Raw genomic sequence first — 25,398 nt, 5'->3', positions numbered from 1 at the left:
ATTGAGTTATCCAGATCGAGGCGTCATGCCTCGTTGAGACAAACATTGCCTATTATTTTTTTTTATCATGTGTTATTTCTTAAGAAGGCAGACGCGTTTTCAGATCACGAACAAACTGTAATTAATTGAAAGAGTTTAGTGGTGAGGAGGTCATCCGTCCCCGTGTGGTATAATTCGTCTTGGCACGTGACGACGTGGTTCTTAACCCTCAACTAATCTTTATATTGTCATTTATGGAAACCTTTAAGGAAGACCTATATGTCTTGCATTTGGCTGCAGCCGTAGGCAGGCGGCATTTCCTTGTCCCCATTGCCCTGGGTCTAGTCCGCTACACATGAAGGACCAGTTTTGAGACTCTCCCTATCCTGACACCGGGGTGAGCCCCACTGTGTAGACGAGCCCCGCTGTGTAGACAGGCAGCAAAAGGCAAAATTGCACGTGGTGATAAATGCCGCCCTCGTGGTGAGCCAGACATGAGAAAACGTACATGCATGAATAAATCTGTGCTGTCACCTGCTGTCACCTGCTCGCAAGTGACCCCCTGTTTTGTTCTGGCTGGGGTGCGGGGTGTGTGGGATGAAACCGTTGTCCACTCAGGTGGTTCGCAGAAGCTGCAGCGAGGAGAAGCTGCTGTGTCTGGTGCGGGAACGGGCCGGCCACACCTGCGAGGCCGCGGTCATCGTCATCCTCATCCTGGTGTGGGAAGGGATCCCGCTGTCCCTGGCCGACAGACTCTACTCGGAGCTCACCGAGACGCTGAGGAAGTACGGCACGCTCACCAACCGCCGCTGTGCCCTGAACGAAGAGTAAGTGAGGACTGGGGGGTGGGGGGGGGTCCCCTGCCTGCTTTGTGGGTGCTGGTGGGAGAGCCGGGTCTCTGGTTCGAAGTAAAGGAGCTGGGCTTGCATTTTTCCATTCGTGACATGGGGATCAAAACGTCCGTTGGTTGCACAGTTAAGTGATAAGAGGTTGCATTTGCTAACACGAATAATTGGGTTATTTCGTGAGTTGATATTTTGCATACTCAGAATTTAGCCATTAATTTAGGAGTTTACTGGAAGTCTCAGTGGCTGTTCCCACAGGGCTTCCATTATACCATAAACTTGGAATTATTTGAGTACTACAAGGGACAACTCTTGGGTGCTGCCGCCATATTGTTAAGTATTGACACCACCTCTGTGGTGCAGTCTCTGAAAGAGAAAGTGAGTTTGGTGAGAGGCTTTGGGATTCCCATGTCAAGAACCTTAATATCTATATAGCAAACGTAAAAATAAAGGGCCTATAAAAGTTCTGTAGAAATAGAACTGATCATTACTCCCCTTCATTACTTCCATTCCATGATTTCCACAATGGTGATCAAAATTGCCCCCATTCTTATGGGGCTGCGTGATCCAGAAATTACTTACTATGGTCATGCATTATTTCCCAGGAATAAAAAGCTTGGAATTAGGACAGCAAGGGTATGCGGTTAGATATATCTAGTGCATCTGGTTGGCTGATATTTTTTGTCTGTCTTTTAAATTTCATCCACATTGTAAGAAGTCTGCACTTTCACCTGGAGAAAGCTTCGTTCTTAATATTCCTCTGCTATGCTATTCCTGTAGAACACTAAAATACAGGAAGTTTCACCGTGCTGCCCTGGAATCGTACGGCAGTTATTTTGATCATAATTGGTTCTAAAATTATTTTCATTTTACACTTCTGTCTTTAGTCTATTTTCCTCTGTATGCGCCAACTACAAAATAGTTTGCTGAGCGTACGAAGATATTCATGCCGCTCACTACGGCAACCCATAGCTAACCACGTTTGTTCTTGTGCCTGCTCTGACTACCCCGGTCCAGTTTTACTAGCTTTTATGTTAACGCAGTTTTTCTCTCTGGGTTGGGGGCCGGGGGTGGGCTCAGGGGCGTGCAAATCAGCTATAAATAGTCTATTTAGGAAAATTATTCTTCCTGGATGAAAGTATGACTTGACTTTCTATGGTATGATCCAAAATTCTTGGTGTGTACCTGACAGTCTACTTCTGAAAACAAGTAGTCGGAAGATAGAAGTTCATTCGTAACTCACGACTTATAAACTTAATGATGGACTACCTTTTAATCTACCCTAACGCTCCTATTCTTTCTTAAAATATATATACATATACATACATAGGCACTTTTAATCAGAAAGAAAATAAAAGTTAAGGTACCTTGGGCTCATATTAGTAATGCCATTTCTGCTCAGCATTTAATCACATTGCATTGTTGTTTGTTGGTTCTTTTTTTTTTTTTTTTTTTTTTTTGGGGAGACAGAGTCTCACTCTGTTGCCCAGCTAGAGTGCCGTGGCGTCAGCCTAGCTCACAGCAGCCTCAAACTTCTGGGCTCAAGCAATCCTCCTGCCTCAGCCTCCCGAGTAGCTGGGACTACAGGCATGTGCCACCATGCCCGGCTAATTTTTTTCTATATATATAATTTTAGCTGTCCAGATCATTTCTTTCTATTTTTAGTAGAAATGGGGATCTCGCTCTTGCTCAGGCTGGTCTCGAACTCCTGACCTCGAGCGATCCTCCTGCCTCGGCCTCCCAGAGTGCTGGGATTACAGGCATGAGCCACCGCGCCCGGCCATTGCATTGTTTTTAAAGCAGAAATCAACTTATACTTGATAGTTTGAAGTTCTAAATCACTAATTGCAAGTTCTAAATCACTAAAGAACTTCTTGTGGAAATGACAGTTGTTCTTTTATTTAAATTTCCTTAATTTTCATGTAAACTATATTTCATATGTATTATAATTAATTTGATTTTCATTAATATTATATATCTGATATTTTCCCCCTGAAGGCTTTTCCTTAATTTCCTACCAGGGCCATTGTCTGAAATGGAATCTGACACATATAAAAAGATGTATGGTAAATTTCCTAAATCTTGTTATATTTGCATTTGAAAACCAAGAACAACAATTGGACCAGGCTCTCAGAAAAGTTGTGATTTGTTTAACTGATCTAAATAGGAGGCAAGTGCAAAACTATTCAAAGACACACTTCAAAGATTAAGGCATTTTAAAGGTCTAGCTACACACTTTTAATTATTTAGATAATTTTAAGCTTGCGCTGCTATGCATGCTAAGATCGATTTTCCAAAGTAAAAAAAAAAAAAAATGTATACTTATTAATAAATACGTGGTTAAAATAGACACCCAATGGCAATAGAGACTTGGCTCAGAAATAGCTTTTGAAGTTTCTTCCAACCCGTAAATAAATTTTATTTTATGGCTGGCAGAAGTTAAACTTGAGACTTTTTGCCAAGAACAGAGAATAATCTCAGACTGGGGGCTGCTGACTCAGTTTCACGTGCAAGGCTGTGTCAACCTCACTGAGTTCTCACAGATATAAATGTCTGTGCCCACACGTCCCCAAACACCCACTGGGAGTCCAGAAAAGATCTCTGAGAGCATCTTTCAGTGAGAAAGTCACAGACTGATCTTTACATTTCCTTTGAGCCAAACCAGCTGTTTCTCCTTTAGATTTTTCCCTTTGAGATTTCCAGCTCATGACTAAGCCCAACCAATACTTTTTGGCAAGTAAGAATGGTGGGAGGGTAGCTGTCATCGTCATCGTAAGGCCCTGAGAGCCAGACGGGCCTTTTGCCATGGTGGGTGACGGTAAACATTTTAAGAAACTTTGTTATAAAAAATTTTCAAACATACCTAAAAGGAAGGGTACAATATAGAGAATCCCATGAGCCTGTCACGTGGCTTCAGTGTTCATCAACATTGTATCAATATTGTTTCCTGTGTTTCTCTCACACTTCTATCCCCACCCCCACCCCCACCAGTATTTTAAAAGGTGAAAGATTTATTCTGAAAAGAAACCAGAGCATCCCGCTAGTATTTCAAAGCAAAACTCGGAGAGTTTATCCTCTCACCCGTGAACACGTTAGTAGGTCTCTCGATCAGATAAAGACTTTTTTTTACCAAACCTACTCATGATGTCATTATCATTCATCTCAAAATTGGCAATGATTCTTTAATATCATTGAATATTCAGACCACATCTGTTCCAATTCCCTGATCAGATCCTATTTCAAAAAAATGCACAGGCCGGGCGAGGTGGCTCACACCTGTAATCCCAGCACTCTGGGAGGCCAAGGCGGGAAGATCTCTTGAGGTCAGGAGTTCAAGACCAGCCTGAGCAAGAGCGAGACCCTGTCTCTACTAAAAATAGACAGATATTATCTGGACAACTATAAATATATATAGAAAAAATTAGCTGGGCATGGTGGCACATGCCTGTAGTCCCAGCTACTCGGGAGGCTGAGGCAGGAGGATGGCTTGAGCCCAGGAGTTTGAGGTTGCTGTGAGCGAGGCTGACGCCACAGCACTCTAGCCTGGGCAACAGAGCGAGACTGTCTCCAAAAAATAAAATAAAATAAAATAAAATAAAAATAATAAAAATAAAATAAAATGCACAAATGTAAAAAGATGTTGAGGAAAGTTAGTCCTTGCTCTTGATTGACACTTTGGAATTGTCCCAGTTCCTATCTACTGTCTGACATAATTATTTAATAGAACTTCCTTTTACTTTTAAAAATGTTCCAGTTTAGAAGGTAAATTATATGATTTACAAGTCTATTTATTTATAATAGTTTCCCTTCCTCTCTCTTTTTTTTAATGAATATATTTGTTAAAGAGATTGTGTGATTTCTCTCTGTAAAAGCTCCCACATTTTAGATTTGGCTGATTTCATCTTTCTTTTGGTGGTTATTCCTCCATTTCCAGTATCTTCTGTAGACAGGTAGTTAGAGTGATACTTACATAACATGTATATATATGCACACGTGTGTATACATTGGTAAAAATGCTTCAAAGTGGTGCTGAAATCTCCCACTTCTTTTTTTTCTTTTTTCAGCACATTACAGGGGTACGAATGTTTAGGTTACATATATTGCTTTTGCCCCCACCTCCAAGTCAGAGCTTCAAGCGTGTCCATCCCCCAGGCAGTGTGCACTCTACCCATTAGGTGTGAATATACCCATCCCCTCCTCCACCTCCCACCTGCCCGACACCCGATGAATGTTATTGGTATAGGTGCGCTTAAATGTTAAGTCAGTTAATAGCAATTTGATGGTGAGTACATGTGGCGCTTGTTTTTCCATTCTTGTGATACTTAGTAGAATGGGCTCCAGCTCTATCCAGGAAAATACAAGAGGTGCTAGATCACCATTGTTTTTTGTGGCTGAGTAGAACTCCATGGTGTACATGGACCACATTTTATTAATCCACTCATGTATTGATGGGCACTTGGGTTGTTTCCACATCTTTGCAATTGTGAATTGTGCTGCTGTAAACATTCCAGTGCAGATGTCTTTTTTATAGAATGTCTTTTGTTCCTCTGGGTAGATTTCCTAGTTCTTTATATCCATTAGGAGACACAGTGTGTGCGGTTGGTTCCAGTTTTAGTGGTGGTAACAATGTTAAGTGTGTTCAGGAAACGTCAGCTTGATCCACCGTAAAGTTCCCCATTGGACTTTGGCCTGATAGTTCTGCATCGTTGATGGTCATTGCCTGTTTCCATTATTTTGTTAGTTTGCAAATTGATCGTTTTTTTTTTCTTTTTTAATGTTGTATAAATTTAATTTTTTTTGCCAGTTTTTCTATACTGCATATATTTTGAATAATTGATCTAATTTTTACTTTAAACATATTTTACAGTTAGAAGTTGAAATGGTAAATCAAAGGTTAAGAATTTTTTTAATGTATTTTATGGACGATCATTTTTATGATATTTTCTCTATTGCTCCATTATTTAACCATGAGTCAAATTCCAAGTCATATTAAAATGACCACGATGTGCTAATTTTAACAATATTTGATAAGACCTCTATAGAAATAAAAACGTCTTTTAGTAGTAGCCACTTTATGTGGAAAATAAACGTTGACGTTACTCTACCATGTTTCTACTGAGATATGACTCACGTACCGTGAAATCCACCCTTTTAGAATATCCAGTTCAGTGATTTTAGTATATTCACAAAGTTGTGCAACCATCCCCTCTCCCTAGTCCCAGAGCATTATCATCGCTCCCAAAGGAAAACCCAGTATCAAGCAGTCACTTTCCCATTCTCCCCTGCTCTGCCTGGCAACCGCTAATTAACTCTCGGTCTCTGTAGATTTGCCTATTCTGGGCATTTCATTTTAGTGAAGTCATAAAACATTTGGCCTTTCTGTGTGGCTTCTTTCATGTACCTTAATGTTTTCAAAGCTCATCCATGTTGTAACACGCATCAGTACTTTTTTCCCCTTTTTAAGGTTGAATAATATTTCATCGTATGTATCTACCACATTTTCTTTATCCATTTGTCAGTTAATTGACATATGGGTTGTTTCCACTTTTTAGCTATTATTAACACCAATGCTGCTATGAATATCTGTGTACACGGTTTTGTATGGGCGTATGTTTTCAGTTCTCTTGCCTGTACACCTACGAGTCATATTGTCGGTAAGATGGTAACTGTATGTTTAACTTTTTGAAGATTTGTCAAATTGTTTTCCAAATCAGCTATGCCATCTCACATTTCTGCCAACTACACAGGAAGGCTCCAATGTATCCACATCCTCAGGAAAACTAGTTACTGTCTGTCTTTTTTTATTATAACCATCCCAATGAGTGTGAAGTTTATCTCGTGGTTTTGATTTGCATTTTCCTAATGATTAATGATGTTAGCATCTTTCCATGTGTGTATTGGCTATTCATATCTCTTCTTTGGAGAAAAGGGTACTTAAATATATTTTCCCACTTTTAAATTGTGTTGTTTTCTTTTTAGAGCTATTTGAGGTTTTAATATGTTCTTGATTACTAGAACTTTATCAAATGTATGGTTTGCAGACATTTTTCTCTTATTCTGTAGGTTCTTTTCATTTTGATAACGCCTAAAGCACAAAAGTTTTAAATTTTGATTCTGGTGACACTCAATTTCTATTGTTTAATTGGTTGCTTGTGCTTTTGGTGTCCTATCTAAAGAACCATTGCCCAATTCCAGATGGCAAAGGTTTATACCTATGCTTTCTTCTCAGAGTATTGTAGTTTTAGCTCTTACATTTACGTCGTTGATCAATGTTGACTTCATTAGGTGGCATGAGTTAAGAGTCCAGCTTTATTCTTTTCCAAACAAGCTCACAGCATCATTTGTTGAAGAGACTTTTTTTTCTCTATTAAATGATCTGGTCACCCTTGTTGAAAATTAACTGACCAGGAGGTACAGGTTTATTTCTGATCCAGTTTCATTTTATTGATCTACATATATCTTTCCTCATGCCAGTACCAAACTGTGTGGGTTCCGGGAGCTTGTTAATAAATTTTGAAATCAGAACAGGTGAGTCCTCCAACTTCATTCTTCTTTTGCAAGACTGTTTCAGCTGCTCTGGGTTCCTTGCGTTTCCGTGTGAATTTTAAGATCAGTTTGTCAGTTTCTTCCCTGGGATTTTGACGGGTTCTGTTGAATCTGTAGATCAATTTGGGAAGTACCGATTATCTTTACAATATTAAGTTCCTCCAATTTATGAACACAGGTTGGCTTTCCAATTATTTAGGTTTTTAATTTCCTTCAATAGTGTTTTGGAGGTTTCAGTGTACCAGCCCTATACTTTTATTAAAATTTTGCCAAGTGTTTTATTCTTTTTGATGCTAACACAAATGGATTTTATTGTTCATTGATAGTATGCAGTCATATGTATGATTTTTATATATTGGTCTTATATCCTGACAACTTGCTGAACTAGTTTATTAGCGCTAATTTCTTGGGGTAGCTTCTTTAGCATTCGCTACATGTACGATAGAAATAGTTTTATTTCTTCCTTTCTAATATGGGTGCCTTTTTTTTTCTTTTTCTTGCCTAATTACCCCAGTTAGAACCTCTAGAAAGTGTTGAATAGAATTAGCAAGAGCAGACATCTTTTTGTCTTGTTCCTCATTTTTAGTTTTTCACCATTAAGTATGATGCTAGCTATATTTTTAAGACTCCCTGATCAAGTCCAGAAATTTCCTTGTTTTAGTTTCTTGAATATTTTTTATCATGAAAGGATGTTGGACTTTTCTCAAATGCTGTATCTGCATCTACTGAAATGATCCCGTGGCTCTTCTCGTTTATTCTGTTAATATGGTATATTACATTGATTCATTTTTCACATTGGACTAACATTGCGTTTCTGGGATAAATCCCACCGGACCATAGTGTGTACTTTTTATATGTTGCTGGATTCAGTTTGCTAGTATTTTATTGATGATTTTTGCATCTCTATATTGATAAGGTCTATTGGTCTATAGTTTTCTTGTGATGTACTTGGTTTTAGCGTCATCATAATTCTGGCTTCGTAGAATACAGAGATATGTTCCCTTGGAAGAGTTTGTAAAGGACTGGTGTTAATTCTCTAAATGTTTGATTCAATTCACTAGCAAAGTCATCTAGTCCTGGGCTTTCCTTTGTGGGAATTAAAAAAAAAATTAATAGATTATTTTTTAAAGCAGTTTTAGGTTCATAGTAAAATGGCAGGAAGGTACAGAGCTTTCCCACGTACCTGCCACCCTATACATCCATAACCTGTCCTCGTTGTCAACACCCCCCACCAGAGTGGTACGTTGTTACAATCAATGAACCTACACTGATACATTGTTATCACTCAGATTTCATAGTTTACGTCAGGATTCCTCTTGGTGTTGCATGTTGGTTGGATTTAGATACGTGTTTCATGACATGTATTCACCCTTACGGTAACATACAGAATAGTTTCACTGCCCTGAAAATCTTCTGCATCCCACCTGTTCATCACTCCCTCACTGATCATCCCTGGGCAGCCAATGGTCTTTTTACTGTCTCTGTAGTTCTGCCTATTCCAGAATGTCATATAGTTGGAAGCATACAGCACGCAGCCTTTTCAGAAAGAAACCAGACTGGTTGCCCAGGCACGGTGGCTCACGCCTGTAATCCCAGCACTCCGGGAGGCCGAGGCGGGAGGATCGCTTGAGGTCAGGAGTTCGAGACCAGCCTGAGCAAGAGCGAGACCCCGTCTCTACTGAAAAAAAAAAAAAAAAATAGAAATTATCTGGACAACTAAAAATATGTAGAAAAAATTAGCCAGGCATGGTGGCGCATGCCTGTAGTCCCAGCTACTCGGGAGGCTGAGGCAGGAGGATCGCTTGAGCCCAGGAGTCTGAGGTTGCTGTGAACTAGGCTGACACCACAGCACTCACTCTAGCCTGGGCAACAGAGTGAGACTCTGTCTCAAAAAAAAAAAAACAAAAACAAAAACAAACCAGACTGGTTTCTTTCACTTAGTAATATTCATTTAAGATTCCTTTATGTCTTGACAGCTCATTTCTTTTTTAGCATTGAATGTTATACATTGTCCGGATATACCACAGTTTGTTTATCCATGAACCTACTGAAAAGACATCTTGATTGTTTCCAGGTTTGGGCTATTATCAATTATAAATATCTGTGCAGGTTTTTGTGTGGACCAAGTTTTCCGCTCCTTCTGTCAAATAGCATGGAGCACAATTGCTGGATTGATGGTGAGAGTATGTTTAGATTTGTAGGAAACTGCCAACTATCTTTAAAAGTGACTGTACAATTTTACATTCCCACCACTAATAAATGCGAGTTCCTATTCCTTCACATCCTCATCAGCATTTGGTATCATCAGTGTTTTGATAATGCTATTTTACTTTACTAAAGACATAATGATGTGGAACATCTTTTCATATACATATTTCCCATCTCTATATCTTTTTTGATGAAGTGTCTGTTAAGGTCTTTAGCCCATTTTTTAAAATCAGGTTGGTTGGTTTCTTATTGTTGAATTTTTAGTGTTGTTTATCTATTTTGGGTAATGGACCTTTATCAGATATGTCTTTTGCAAATATTTTTTCCCACTTTATGCCCTGTCTTATTCTCTTAACACTGTCATTTGCAGAACAGAAAATCTTAATTTAGGCCGGGCGCGGTGGCTCACGCCTGTAATCCTAGCACTCTGGGAGGCCGAGGCAGGTGGATCACTCAAGGTCAGGAGTTCGAGACCAGCCTGAGCAAGAGTGAGACCCCGTCTCTACTAAAAATAGAAAGATATTATATGGACAACTAAAAATATATATAGAAAAAAATTAGCCGGGCATGGTGGTGCATGCCTGTAGTCCCAGCTACTCGGGAGGCTGAGGCAGGAGGATCGCTTGAGCCAAGGAGTCTGAGGTTGCTGTGAGCGAGGCTGACGCCACGGCACTCACTCTAGCCTGGGCAACAGAGTGAGACTCTGTCTCAACAACAAAAAAAAAAATCTTAATTTTTATGAAGTCTACCTTGTGCGTCCTTTTTTTTTTTTTTTTTTTTTTTTTTTTTAAATAAATAATGCTTTTGGTGTTGTATCTAAAAAGTCATTGCCAAACCCAAAGTCATCTAGATTTTCTCCTGTGTTTTCTGCTCGGAGTTTTATAGTTTTGCATCTTATATTTAGGTCTGTGATCCACTTTGCATTAATTTTGTGGAGGCCGTAAAGTGTGTAGTTTCACTTTCTTGCGTGGAGATGTGCAGTTGTTCCAGCACCATTTGCGAAAAAGACGATCTTTGCTTCACTGTATTGCCTTTGCTACTTTGTCAAAGATCAGTTGACAATATTTATGAGATCTATTTCTAGGCTTTCTATTCTAGCCATAGTTTTGTCTGTCCTTTTACTAGTACCCTACTGATCTGATTACTGGAGTTTTATAATACATCTTTCATATGTAGTGTCAGTCCTCTGACACTGTTCTTTTTGTTCAATATTGAGTTGGCTATTCTGGGTCTTTTGCCTCTTTTTATGAACTTTAAAATCAGTTTGTCAGTATCCCCCCAAAACTTGCTGGAATTTTGATGGGGAGAGTACATTGAATTTCTAGATCAAGTTGGCAATAACCAACGTCTTGACACTATTCAATCTTCCTATCCATGAACATGGAATATTTCTGCATTTATTTAGTTGTTGACATCTTTCATTAGAGTTTTGAAGTTTTCTTCTTATAGACCATGTGCATATTATATTAGACTTATCCACAAGTATGTTATTTTGGGGGGTGCTAATATAAACGATAATGTATTTTTAATCTCAAATTCTACTTGTTCATTGCTGGCATGCAGAAAAATGATCATTTATTGAATACTAACCTTATACCTTGCAACCACGCTACAATTACTTACTGGATCCAGGTTTTTTGTCAACTCTTTTGATTTTCTAGGTGATCATGCCTTTTGTGAACAAAGTTTGATTTCTTCCTTCCCAATCTGTACACATTTCATTTCCTTTTCTTGTCTTAATTCTATTAGCTAAAACGTCTGGTACCGTGTTGAAAACCAGTGGTTAGAGGCATATTCTTGCCTTGTTCCTGATCTTAGCAGGAACAAGAGTTTATCACCGTTAAATATGTTGGTCTGTAGGGTTTCATACATGATATTTACCAAGCTGAAGAAGTTCCCCTCTAGTCCTAGTTTCCTAAGAATTTGGTGTGTGTCTGTGTGTGTGTGTGTGTGTGTGTGTGTCTGTGTGTTTTGATCATAAATGGGTGTTGGATTTTGTTAAGTGCTTTTTCTGCATTTACCACCATGTGGCTTATCTTCTTTAGCTTGTTGATGCAATAAATTACATTAATTGATTTTCAAATTTGGAACCAAGCTGGCATACCTGGGGTTTGTAGTGTAGTATTCTTTGTATAAATTGTTGGATTCAAATTAGCCATTTGGTCAGGATTTTTACATCCATGTTCGTGGTTGGTGTTAATCTCTAGTTGTCTTGTGAAGACCAAATTTGCGGACGTGGATTTGTTCATAACATTCCTTTCACATCTACGGGGTCTGTAGTGATGTCCCCTCGTTCATCTCGAATATTGCCGTGGAGTTGGGCATCTCCCTGTTTCCAAACAGAAGGGTAGGGCGAGCCAGAGTTGGGCTTTCCTCTTCCCCCCTGGTCACCAGGGTCTTGTCTAACTCATCTAGGTTAGGTTCTGACTTACTAGATTCTGCCAAAGGTGTGGTATTTTTTTCAAAATGTTTTCTTTTCCCCTCCTTCTGTGGAAGCATGAAGGGATTTTTTTTCCCCCCTCCAGCGTTCATTATGAGAACCTTATCGGGCTCCTTGGAGGTAGAAAGTAATGAAAGCAAAGTGTGAGGGCCCCACTATACGACTGGAAGCTTCTGGAAATTTTAGCTGTGAGTTATTTGCACTGAGCCTCCAGCAGTTCATCAGTTACAACTTGGGTTTTCCTACCACAGCACTGGTTCCCACCGGGGTTTCTGCCCACAGGGTTCTGCTCTAGTAAGTTCTGACTCTTTGTTAGCCGCCGGCCTCTCTGATTTTAGGGCAGTGATTTGCCCTGTGACCTCACGTCTCTGGCAAATCTAAGTAAATAATGTTTTTTTGTTGTTGTTGTTTGTTTTGTTTTTAGTTTGTTCAGCATTTTCTTGTTAGGATGAAGTGGCAACAACCAGAAACTAGAAGTCCTATGGAGGCTTTTTGATTATTAAGTCAATCTTTTTACTTGCCATAGGTGTGTTCAGATTTGCTATTTCCTCTTGAGTCGGTTTTAGCAGTTTATATCTTTCCAGGAAATTTGTGCTTGAAATTTGTCCTAGATTGTCTAATTTGCTGAGTATAATTTTTACAGTATTTCTTTTAAATGCTTGTATATATAAAGTAATGTCTTCTTTTTCATTCCTGATTTTAGTAATTTGAGTCTTCTCTCATTTTTTGTCTACCTAAAGTTTTTTTTAATTTTGTTGAGATTTTCAAAGAACTACCCTTTTTCAAAGAACTACCCTTTGATTTTTTTTTTCTATTGCTTTTCTCTTCTCTCTTTCGTCAATTTCCACTTTAATCTTTAGTATGCTCCTCCTTTTTAGTTTAAGGTGGAAAGTTAGTTTATTGATTGGAGAACTTTCTTCTCCTTTACTAGAGGCATTTAAAGCTATGAATGTTCCCCCCCATCCCCACCCCTCCTGTCCCTGCTCTAGCACCACCTTATAAAATTTGGGAATGTTGCGTTTTCATTTACCACAAAGTACTTTCTGATTGTCCTCGTGATTATCTCTTTGTTCCTTTATATAGGAATGTGTTGTTTTATTTTTACACATTTATTACCCAACTTTGCTTCTGTGGTTCATTTGTAATTTTACTTCATTGGCAGCAGGTAACATACTTTGCATGATTTTGACAATTTTTAGACTTATAACTTGACAAATAATGTGTCCTGGACAATGTTCCACGTACCCTTGAGAAGAATGTGTGTATTCTGCTGTTGGGTGGAATTTTTTATAGATGTTTGTTAGATTTAGTTGGCTTATAGTATTTTTCACAACCTCTGTTTCCTTTTTGATATTCTAGTTCCATCCATTAATGAGAGTGGAATATAGAATTGTCTATTTCTCCCTTTCATTCTGCCATCTATTTGCTCCATGTACTTTGGTGCGCTATTGCTAAGTATATATGTTTATAATTATTATATCATCTTAAGTGCATTGACCTTTTTATGATTATAAGATGTACTTATTTGTGTTGTTAATAATACTGTCTTAATGTCTATTTTGTCTGATATTAGTGTAGCCACTCTAGCTCATTTTTAATTACCATTTGCATGTCTTTTTCCATCCTTTTACTCTCAGCCTATTTGCATCTGCAAAACTAAAGTGTATCTCTTGTAGGCTACATCTAGTTCAATCATTTTTGAAAATTCAGTTGGCCAGTCTCTGTCTTTTAATCACATTATTTAATCCACATATATTTAATGTAACTGATAAGGTTGCCTTGGCCTGACATTGTGTCTGTATCTTTTGTCTTCTATTTCTCTATTCCTGCATTTTTGTGTGTATTTAATAGATATTTTCTAGTGTATCATTCTAAATCCCTTTTCATTTCTTTTATTACATTTTTGTGGGTATTGTTTTCTTAGTGGTTGCCCAGGGGATTAAAATTAACAACTTATAACCACCTAGTTTGGAGAAATACCAACTTCATTGCAATAATACAAGGAAAGCCCCATACACTCCTCTGTCCTGTTATACAAGTTACATTTTATACATTTTATGCCCATTAATACAGGTTGATAGTTACTGCTTTGTGCAATTGTGTTATACAGGAGAAAAATACTTACAAACAAAAAATACATCTTTTCATATTTACCTACATAATTATCTTTACTGATGCTCTAAGATCTTAGGTAGATTTTAGTTTCTCCCCTCTAGGATCATTCCCTTTCAGCATGAAGGATTCACTTAGTTTTTTGTAGGACATGTCTGATAGCAATATCTTTCGTTATTTCTCAGAGAATGCCCTAATTTATTATTCGTTATTGAAGGATAGATTTGTTAGGTATGTAGTATTCTTGGTGGGCAGCCTTTTTCTTGAAACACTTTAACATGTCATCTCCTGGCTTTCCATTATTTCTGATGAGAGATCAGCCATGATCTTATCGAGAATCCCTCATACATGATGAGTGACTTCTCTCTGGCAGCCTTCAAGATTCTTTGATTTTCAGCAGTTTGCTTATGCGGTTTCTGGGTGTGGATGTGTTGGGGTTTATGCTGCGTGGCGTTAGTTAAGCTTCTTGGATATGTAGATTAATGCTGCTCATCAAATTTGGGGAAGTTTTCAGCCACTGTATTTGCAAATATTCTTTTTATTACTTTGCGTCTTGCTTCTCTCCTTTGGAGATTCCCATTACACACGTGTTTGTGTGCTTCATGGCGTCCCACAGGCCTCTGAGATTGTTTAATTTTCTTCATTCCTTTTTCTGTTGATCAGACTGAATAATTGCAGCTGACTTAGCTTCAAGTTCCTTCCCCCCATGTTCCCCTCCCTTCTGCTGAAATCTGTTGAGCCCCTCAAATACATTTTGCATTGCAGTTATCGTACTTTTCAACTTCAGCATTCTAGTCTTTAAATGTTAATGTCTCTTTCTCTTGGGTTTATTTCATCTATTAAATGAGAATTAGTTAAAAGTTTCCTTCAGTTCTTTGATCCTACTTGAAATTGCTGATTTAAAGTGTTTGTCCGGCAGTCTAACATCTGGGCTTCTTCATAAATAGCTTCTGTTGACAACTTTTCTTCCCCTCTGTGGGCCACACTGCCTTTGTGTGTCTTAGTTGATGGTTGAAAACTGGACATTTTAAATAGTGTGGTAACTCTGGAAATCAGATTCTACCTCCTTCCCCAGAATTTGTTATTATTTCTGGCGGATGGGTTGTCTGTGACTTTTTTCGAACTATTTCTAGAAAGCTTGGATTCTGTCATAGGAATGGTCAGCCAATGATTAGACAGAATTCTTTAGGGGCCCGAAACCAGGAAGTCTCCCAGTCTTTGCCGAGGGGGTCTGGGTTTGCAATTCAACACTCGGCCAGGCTGTTGGCCGCTCGGCCTTGGCCTTCATTCCCTGCTTGTGCGGAGTCTGGAGGTTTAGGGATTTTTCAGGTCTTCGGAGAACGTGCATACAGTCGTACGCATGCACATGGCTTTTTAAATTCCCAGGAATGTATTGGAGCTTTTCAAAGCCTCCCATAGACATATTATTTCCCAGGATTTACTTTTGAACCTTTCTTGGTTACCTTATTTTTTGCTCCAGCTTTTATCCACCACCTCCATCAGCGATAGTCTAGTAGTCAGCAGTTCCTCTGATCATGTTCCCACCTGGGAAAAGGCTGTTCACACTAGGTGTGCTCCAAGTCAGAGCAAATAAAGACGCCCTTACCGGTGGGGTCTTCCAGGGAAGGACCAAAGTGGCCAGATACTGTCAGTCCTCTGGGAGCAGGGCTTTGGCGGGTGTCCAAACCCTCTGGCTCCTCCAGGACCTGCCAGGCTGCTGATGTTCACCATAAACTTGGGTCGTTTGGTTTGAGACCACCGTAGAGCTGTGGGGAAAAATTAAAGCTCACTGTTCATATTGAAATCGTTATTTTCCTTGAATAAATGCTCCCTATATTGCCGAAAGCCTTTTGTTAATTTCCAGATGTCTGCAAAAGTTGATTCCGACAGTATTTATGAGTACTCCTATGGCTTTTATGGAGGAGAGAATTTTCAGAGATCCTCATTCTGCCACTGTTGCTGACATCTGTAAAATGATAGTTTTTAATTGTAATAGTCCTCTTGCATTTACTAGCTGGGATCCTTTAAAGGACTTTTCCTTATCAGCTGTTTGGTTACCACTGAATATTGTTTGTAAACAGAGGAGAGAATAAATATATGGTAAGAGTCTTTAGTTGCCAAATTTCAGAGATTTTTAGTCTATGTTCATTTTGATGAGAAATCATATTTGGGCCGGGCGTGGTGGCTCATACCTGTAATCCTAGCACTCTGGGAGGCCGAGGTGGGCGGATCGTTTGAGCTCAGGAGTTCGAGACCAGCCTGAGCAAGAGCGAGACCCCATCTCTACTAAAAATAGAAAGAAATTATATGGACAGCTAAAAATATATATAGAAAAAATTAGCCGGGCATGGTGGCGCATGCCTGTAGTCCCAGCTACTCGGGAGGCTGAGACAGGAGGATCCCTTGAGCTCAGGAGTTTGAGGTTGCTGTGAGCGAGGCTGACGCCACGGCACTCACTCTAGCCTGGGCAACAGAGTGAGACTCTGTCTCAAAAAAAAAAAAAAAAAGAAAAGAAATCATATTTGAATATCATAATCTGGGTCTAGATGTGCTCCTTGCTACTGACCATGTCATTACTTTTAGGCTTTTTCAAGTGGGCAGACACATGAAGTAATTATTTTTTAGAAAGAAAATTTAAAGTTTTGTTTTTTTTTTAACTGAAATCATGTACTCATACCATTTTTTTCCCTATTCACAGTTAAGATTACAGGATATTTACTTTTGTTTCACTTTTATAGTACAATTCTTGCTTTTTGACATGCACAATTATTTCTTTATATCACAATATACATATAAATTTCAAAATAATTCATAAGACTACTTGAATAGTTTTCTTTATAGGTTGTTTTATCCTATGATGTTTTTTGGTTTCTTTGTTTATATGTTTATTGTCATTAGGAAATATCTGACTAGGGCTGTAAACTCACAACAATACTGTGTTTTAATCAAAAACTGAAAAGCATTCAAATGCCTATCAATGGTAGAATGGTTAATTTGTAGCACATTCACAGAATGGAATCTGGTACTCAATAACAATGAATAAAGTACAACTGCATGCGACAATATGGATAAATATCTTCTTTTTATAATGTTGTAAAAAGAAGCCAGACACAAATAAGCTTCTATAATTCCGTATATTTCAAGTATAAAAACAGGCAAAACTAATCTATTCTGAAAGAAGTTACCATCAGGGAGCCAGCACCTGCAAGGATGTGTGAGATTCTAAGGGCTAACGAATGTTTCGTTTCTTAGTTTGGGTGCTCCTGATCTGGGAGTGTTTCATTTGTCAACATTTTCAAACTGTGAAACTATGTGTAATTTCCTATGTATTATGCTGCAATAATTGTAATTGTGTTTTAAAGTCAGTTGAAATAGTTCTGTGTGTGGTTCTTCCACAGCTTAATACAGAGTTAGACTAGACTTCTTTGCAAACTCATTTTGCATCTATGCACTCAGAATATGAGATTGGCAACCCGGATGATGCTGTCCACGGCCATGAACTTGATCCTTTGATTTCTCAGGAGAACGTGTGCCTGTCAGGGGCTGGACCCAGAGACCTGCGGTGCCTCCTTTTCTTTCGGCTGTTCCTGGAGCATGTACTACAATGGGTGTAAGTTTGCCAGAAGCAAGATCCCAAGGAAATTTAAGCTGCTTGTGGACGACCCAAAAGAGGTTAGTTTACTTCCTGATGTATCATCTCCTTATTTTTCATAGAGAATTGACGATCCTAGATTATTAAGTGAACAGGGTGACATATTTTGAATCAACAAAATTTTAGCCAAACTGTAGACACACACCCTATTTTATAAAGTTGCCATCATAATAACCATGTTATACCAAAGTCGATAAAACTTAAGCAACATAAGATCTTCCCACATATGGCCCTTTATATTTATTCTAAGCTAACGGCAGAGTTTTAAAGAGCTGTCACTTCAGTGTTGAAAACTAAATGAGAATTGATGACGTTCTCTCATCTTTTCAATCTCAATTATAGAAGTTATATTCACGACTGCCACATTCGGAACTTTTGAGTCCCATTTACATGCCATCAGGTTTATGTACAAAGTCACTAATGAATGCATTCAAGTGACAAAAACATATTTAGATTTTAATATAAATCTGCAGTTGAAATAAGCGAACACTGATTTCTCATATTGAAGTCACTTGTTTTTGTCCCGCCTCTAGAATATACGTGTCTTAAAATATAATTTGCAAACTGATACCAAATTTAACTTTTGGGCAGCATGCAGTCTAGAATACAGATGTTCCTTGATTTAAAATAGTTTCAACTTACGATAGGACCATTGTAAATCAAAAGTCCATTTAATACGCTAATAAATCCACCTTAAAGTCAAAAAAAGTCTTAAGTCAAACCATCGTAGGACTGTCTATATGCTAACTGAATGTTAGAAATGACCAAATTTTCAGTTACTCTATACCCCTTATAATTATCGTTTAAATCTTTTTTTTTTTTTTTTTTTTTTGTTGAGACAGAGTCTCACTCTGTTGCCCAGGCTAGAGTGAGTGCCGTGGCGTCAGCTTAGCTCACAGCAACCTCAAACTCCTCGGCTTAAGCGATCCTACTGCCTCAGCCTCCCGAGTGGCTGGGACTACAGGCATGCGCCACTATGCCCGGCTAATTTTTTCTATATAGATTTTTAGTTGTCCATATAATTTCTTTCTATTTTTAGTAGAGACGGGGTCTCGCTCTTGCTCAGGCTGGTCTCGAACTCCTGACCTCAAGCGATCCACCCGCCTCGGCCTCCCAGAGAGCTAGGATTACAGGCGTGAGCCACCGCGCCCAGCCTAAATCTTAAATACAACTAAAATGTATACTTACACTGTGGTTAATATCGATGTGTCCTTCTAAACAAAAAAATTGCGACTATAATGGTAAATGAAAGTATAATAAAGTAAGTACAAAAACTCCTGAGATCATGACACAGACTTTTTTCAAAGGATCATGTTTTCAATAATAAACATATTACTTAAATATGGTAGACATCTTTTTAACTGGGTTTCTTTTAAACCAAACCTAGAGAGTAGCTAGTAAAATCTTCCCCTCTGTTAGGTAGGACCACTCTGCTCAGAGACCTCCTCACCTTCTCAAATTTACATCTCTGTCGGGTATAAGTATGAATGGAACAACTGAATATTACTACCTATGGTTTTTAAGAGAATATTGTAAAATCTATTCTTCATGACCAGGGGTGGCTGGGAGTATAACTATTTCCCCTTTCAAGTAAACTCGGTAAAGTTTTTCATAGATACCACATTCTAGTTCTGAGAATTGTATCCATATTTGAAGTGTCCAGTAATTTTGGGTTCTAGGGAGACATCATTCCAACTTTTGGAATGGGAAATATAAAGATTGGAAATAGACAAATTAAGCTAAATAAATTCTTCCAGCGGTTCATCTTCCTCGGCTGCTATTCAGTGACAGTGCAAAATGTGACCTCTTGAAGACCCCGTGACTTCATTCTCCTCACCCTACCACAAGTATAAGTTTTATTTATAAAAGGCCAAGTTATCTGCATGCAAAGTAGAAAATCAATTAATCTCACCAAAAAAATTCCAAAGAGCTAGATATTTAATACAACATACAAAAATGGGTGATAGATGGTCTGTACCTTTCATTTAGAAACAGTCATTTTTAAGATGCTGTAGTTATTTTTATAAGAAAGGCACCATGTATTGTCTTTTGGATCCAATATGTAGGAAGAATAATCTGATAGCCTCTCTTATGCATAGAAGGGATTATTTTTTAATGTGTAGAATTATTCATTATGTGCAGGAAGAGAAACTGGAGTCTCATTTGCAAAACCTGTCCACTCTGATGGCCCCGACATACAAGAAGCTTGCACCTGATGCCTATTATAATCAGGTAAGTTTCAATAATTATCGACAGTGATTGTAACAATGGGAAATGGTATTCCATTAAGCCACGGAAAACTTTATCGTGACGTAAGTTCATCTTTTAGCCATTATGAACTAATAGGGACTGGATTTACCTCTACACGGTTAAGAATAAAACAGACAAAATATATGAAACAATGGTTTTTAGGCCTAGAACAAGAAGCAGCACAAGAGACAATGATACCAGAAAGAAGGAAAATAAAAACATGATTGCCCTGGCTTAATTTCTAAAGAGAGTATTAGGCCCCAGGAAAGGGAGGAGGAACCAAAACATAGTCCAGAATTATCTCTGCATTAAAGAGACAAAGTTCAGAATTTGGAAAGGTCACGGTGTCTAGAATTCCCAGTTCAGAATGCCAGAAAGGAGACAGCTTCGTTGAGAAAGCTCCAGAGATGGGCACAGGGCTCTGCTCGAGCGTAAGGAAACCACTGAGGCTGGAGGAAGAGCCACCAAAGCAGCAGGTCTCGTGGCAGGAGCTGGAAGAGTTGTTCCTACCAGCCAGAGAGAGAAGACCTCCTAATCTACAAGCTATCAAGTAAAATATTCAGAATTGTATTGCTTTGGTAGTAGAAGTAGACTTGGCCATTCGGGTCTCATCTAAACATGTTTAAAATCAAGACTTAAAAGGATCAGAATGATTCTAAGGAATGTAACAGCATCCCAGAACAAAGATGGGAGGGAAAAAAAATTCTAACGACCAAAAAGGTAATATTTATAATATCTAGCATCCCATCAAATAATACTAGGCGTACAAAGAAACCACACAATATGACCCATAGGGAGAAAAGTCAATAGAAATAGTCCCAGAGGTGACATAGAATATGTAGAAAAGGTCGTTAAAATGGTTATCATATTCCATATGCTCAGAAAGTCAGAGAAAATCATGGGTATGGCAAGGAAATATAGAAAGACAGAAAAAAAGACCCACATTGAAGTGCTAGAAATAAAGTATTACATCTAGATAAAAATACTGTAGGTGGAATTAACAGAAGATTAGTAAGCTTGAAGACAGCAATAGAAATTTTTTAATATAAAGAGAAAAAAACTGAAAAAAAAGAAAAAAAAAATTAAATAGATCAAAGACGTATAGACCAGTGTATTTACACTAATATATGTGTAATTGGAGTCTCAGAAAAAAGTGGGAGATGGAATTTTTTTTAAATGGCCACAATTTTTTCAGATTCATTCCAAATAATAAATCCATAGACTCCAGAAGCTCAGCAAACCCCAAGTAAAAAAGCAAAATGAAAGACATGAGGAAAACTACATAAAGACACATCATAATCAGTTTGCTTACAGTAAATCTGAAAAGCAAATGGAAATTTAAAAAGACATGACATATACTGGGGAAAACAATAAGGACAGGAGACTTCATGTTGGAAAATGGCAGGAAACAAGGTACAGGAGTTATGTCTTTAACAAACGGGGAGGAAAAAAAAACCCTGTCAACCCAGAAATCTATAACCAGTGAAAACAACTCTTAAAGAGAAGGCAAAAATAAAGATTTTTTTCCCTAGACATTCAAAAACAAAGAATTCACCATCAGCAAACAAGCACTTAAAAAATGATCAAGGAAGTTCTTCAGGCAGAAAGAAAGTGATGCCAGCTGGAAATCTAGATTGACACAAAGGAGTGAAAAGCACCAGAACTAGTACACATGTCGGTAAAAAAGACTTTATTTTTTAAATGTCCTTAAAAGATAACTTGCTATTTGAATGTATATTAACAATGTACACAGGCCAGGCGTGGTGGCTCACACCTGTAATCCCAGCACTCTGGGAGGCTGAGGCGGGAGGATCGCTTGAGCCCAGGAGTTTGAGGTCGCTGTGAGCAAGGCTGACACCACGGCACTCTAGCCCGCGAGACAGAGTGACACTCTGTCTCAAAAAAAAAAAAAAATGTACTGTGAGGTTTAAAACATTTGGAAGTAGCATACAGGCTGGGGTATTGAGAGTGTGCTCTTGTGAAGTTCTTAAACTCTCTGTTGACTGGTGTATTACCTGGCTGTAGACTGTCAGAAGTTAAAGACCACACTGTAAAGCTTACAGCAAGCACCATTTAACAAAGTATATAGCTAATCAGCCAGTAAAGAGAAAAATGGAACCAATCCAAAAAAGTTAAAAAAAAAAAAATGGAACAAAAAAGATAAATATAAAACAAATAGCAACATGGTTTACTTACACCCAGCAGTATCAATGACCACATTAAATGTAAATTGTTTTTAACACCTCTAATTAAAAGGCAGAACTTGCGATGTTAAATTAAAAAAGCAAAAACCAAGAAAACCACTTTAAATAGAAAGACACAAATAAGTTAAAAGTAAAAGAATAGGAAAAATAATACATTATGTTAACCTCAAACATAAGTAAGCTGAGTGACTATAGCGGACAATGTAGATTTATAGCAAAGAATGTTACAAGATTAAAGAACGTCGTTTAATAATGATAGAAGGGTCAGTTCATCAAAAGAACATGATAATGCTAAATAGCTATGCACCCAACAACAGAACTTCAACAGTTATAAAACAAAAACTGATAGAGCTAAAATAATAGAAAAATCCACAATTATAGTCAGAGATTTTAATACATCTCTCAATAATTGATAGAACAAGTAGACAGAAAATCAGTAAGGAAATAGAAGACTCAAACAGCACTTTTTAAACCAATTTGGCCTAATCAACACAGAACTCCTACCCAACAGAATTAGCATTATATTCGAGTGCACACGGGTGAGTGACCAAGATAGATTATATTCTGTTTCATAAAACGAGTATCAGTAAATTTAAAAAGCCTCAAATAATGTTCTCTAACCACAATGAAATGAAATTAAAAACCTGTACCAGAAGGATACCTACGAAATCCCTAAATGCCCGGAAACTGGCCAACAGGCTTCTAAACAACATACAGGCCAAAGAAGAAATCATACAGGAAACTGTGAAGTATTTCGAACTTTGTGGAAACAAGAAATGGCATTGAAATTTGTGGGACGGAGCTTTAAAACCTTCCTTAAAAAGATACTTATAGCATTAGAAAAATGGAAAGTTTCCAGCCAGTAATCTATGCTTCTAACCCAAGAAACTTGAAAAAGAAGAGCAATTTGAGCCCTAAAAAGGCAGAAGAAAGGGAACAAATAAAATGGCAAGAACAGAAATCAGTGAACTACAAGACAGTGAATCGGTGAAACCAAAAGCTTGTACTTTGAGACAGTTTGATCGGTGTAAAAAAAGAGAAAGAACATATTACCAATATCAAGAATTGCGGAGGAGCCATTGCTGAAGATCCTACAGACATTAGAAGAATAATAAAGGCATATTATTAGCGGCTTTATGCCAATAAGTTCAACAAGTTAGATTTTGTCTGGGGCAACGGTTTCATCGACGCGTCCATAGATCGAAACTCATCCAACAGCAAACTTTAAATATATACTGTTCAACGTGTGTCAGTTGTATCTCGATAACACCATAAAATAAAAACTTGACCACGTCCAAGTGTTTGCCGTATTTTGTGTCATTCCATTTTGCTTCTAGATGTAAAGTGCAACACATTTTGTAAAGTGTTTCTCAAAAGTCTACATACTCACGGGTCTCTTGGTCGAAGCGTAAGACTAACTGCTTTGCACGCACGCTTTGCTGTTTCAGATCGAACACGAGCACAGGGCGCCGGAGTGCCGCCTGGGTCTGAAGGAAGGCCGTCCCTTCTCAGGGGTCACCGCGTGTCTGGACTTCTGCGCCCACGCCCACAGGGACCTCCACAACATGCAGAACGGCAGCACGCTGGTAGGTGCGGCTGGGGGCAGCCTGGCAGCTTCAGTGTCTGTTGCCCGGTAGATTATAATCAGTGAAGCACAAAACAAACCAAACACAGGCCAGACAGGGTGGCTCACGCCTGTAATCCCAGCACCCTGGGAGAGCGAGGCGGAAGAATCACTTGAGGCTAGGAGTTTGAGACCAGTCTGGGCAACACAGTAAGACCCCCATCTCTATTAAAAAAAAAATTTTTTTTTTTTTTTTTTGAGACAGAGTCTCACTCTGTTGCCCAGGCTAGAGTGAGTGCCGTGGCGTCAGCCTAGCTCACAGCAACCTCAAACTCCTGAGCTCAAGGGATCCTCCTGCCTCAGCCTCCCGAGTAGCTGGGACTACAGGCATGCGCCACCATGCCCGGCTAATTTTTTCTATATATATTTTTAGCTGTCCATATAATTTCTTTCTATTTTTAGTAGAGGTGGGGTCTCGCTCTTGCTCAGGCTGGTCTCGAACTCCTGAGCTCAAAGGATCCGCCCACCCCGGCCTCCCAGAGTGCTAGGAAAAAAAAAAATTTTTTTTTTTTTTTTTTTTTTTTTTAATTAGCTGGCTGCAGTTGTGTGTACCTGTAATTCTAGCTACCCAGGAGGTTGAGCTAGGAGGATCACTTGAACCCAGGAATTAGAGGCTGCAGTGAGCTGTGATCGTGCCACTCCACTCCAGCCTGGACTTCACAGTGAGGCCCCATCTATTAATATTAAGAAAACAAACAAACAAAAAATCTTTCATCAAAACCAGTGTAATTGTGGCGAACAAAAGAAAAAATGACTGTTAAATTACCAAAATAACAGAAGTAGCTTCCCCCCCCACCCCCCCACCCCCACTTTTCAGAGTACCTACTTGAATGTGGTGATGTTTCACAAAAGAAATGAGAGAAGAGAAACAATGAGTTAGGTTTGACAGAGTCCAGAGGAGGAGAGAAAAGACAGATAAAAACGGCGTTAAGTTGCATATTCCCTGTCACGAGAGAGTCCTTAACTTTTCGTTTTTTTTTTTTAGATTTTTACTTTGGTATCTGGTGGAAATTTCTTTATTTTTTTTTTATATTTTTATTTCATATATTTTTTTTTATTAGCACCCTCCCCAGCGGAAATTTCTTAAACACTGCATTTCTTACACAGAGTTAGGCGTCGAGAGTGAGGAAAGCTGTGAAATTTCTTTGTGTACAAAAGTATGAGATGCACTCTGGGAGGCCGAGGCGGGAGGATGGCTCGAGGTCAGGAGTTCGAGACCAGCCTGAGCAAGAGCAAGACCCCCGTCTCTACTAAAAATAGAAAGAAATTAACTGGACAACTAAAAATATATAGAAAAAATGAGCCGGGCATGGTGGTGCATGCCTGTAGTCCCAGCTACTCGGGAGGCTGAGGCAGGAGGATCGCTTGAGCCCAGGAGTTTGAGGTTGCTGTGAGCGAGGCTGACGCCACGGCACTCTAGCCTGGGCAACAGAGTGAGACTCTGTCTCCAAAAAAAAAAAAAAAAAAAAAAAAAGTATGAGATGAAGCCAAGGTGATGCCACCTGGAACACAGGAAGGTCATTCAGTAGAAGAAACAT

General features: G+C 38.7%; 1 protein-coding gene across 1 annotated transcript in view; it reads left to right on the top strand.

The window, feature by feature from the left end:
- The window catches only part of TET2 (tet methylcytosine dioxygenase 2), a 121,324-nt gene that overhangs the window by 90,997 nt on the left and 4,929 nt on the right, over positions 1-25,398 (top strand). The window contains exons 6-9 of the mRNA XM_069459150.1: positions 598-806; positions 17,652-17,802; positions 19,925-20,014; positions 23,685-23,822. Coding sequence (XP_069315251.1) covers positions 598-806; positions 17,652-17,802; positions 19,925-20,014; positions 23,685-23,822 — 588 coding nt within the window. The remainder of the gene's footprint in view (positions 1-597; positions 807-17,651; positions 17,803-19,924; positions 20,015-23,684; positions 23,823-25,398) is intronic.

The sequence above is a fragment of the Eulemur rufifrons genome, chromosome 26 (assembly GCF_041146395.1).
Source record: "Eulemur rufifrons isolate Redbay chromosome 26, OSU_ERuf_1, whole genome shotgun sequence".
Classification (NCBI taxonomy): domain Eukaryota; kingdom Metazoa; phylum Chordata; class Mammalia; order Primates; family Lemuridae; genus Eulemur; species Eulemur rufifrons.
Note: the sequence above shows the minus strand (reverse complement) of the source record. Positions and strands in the feature narration are given on the sequence as shown.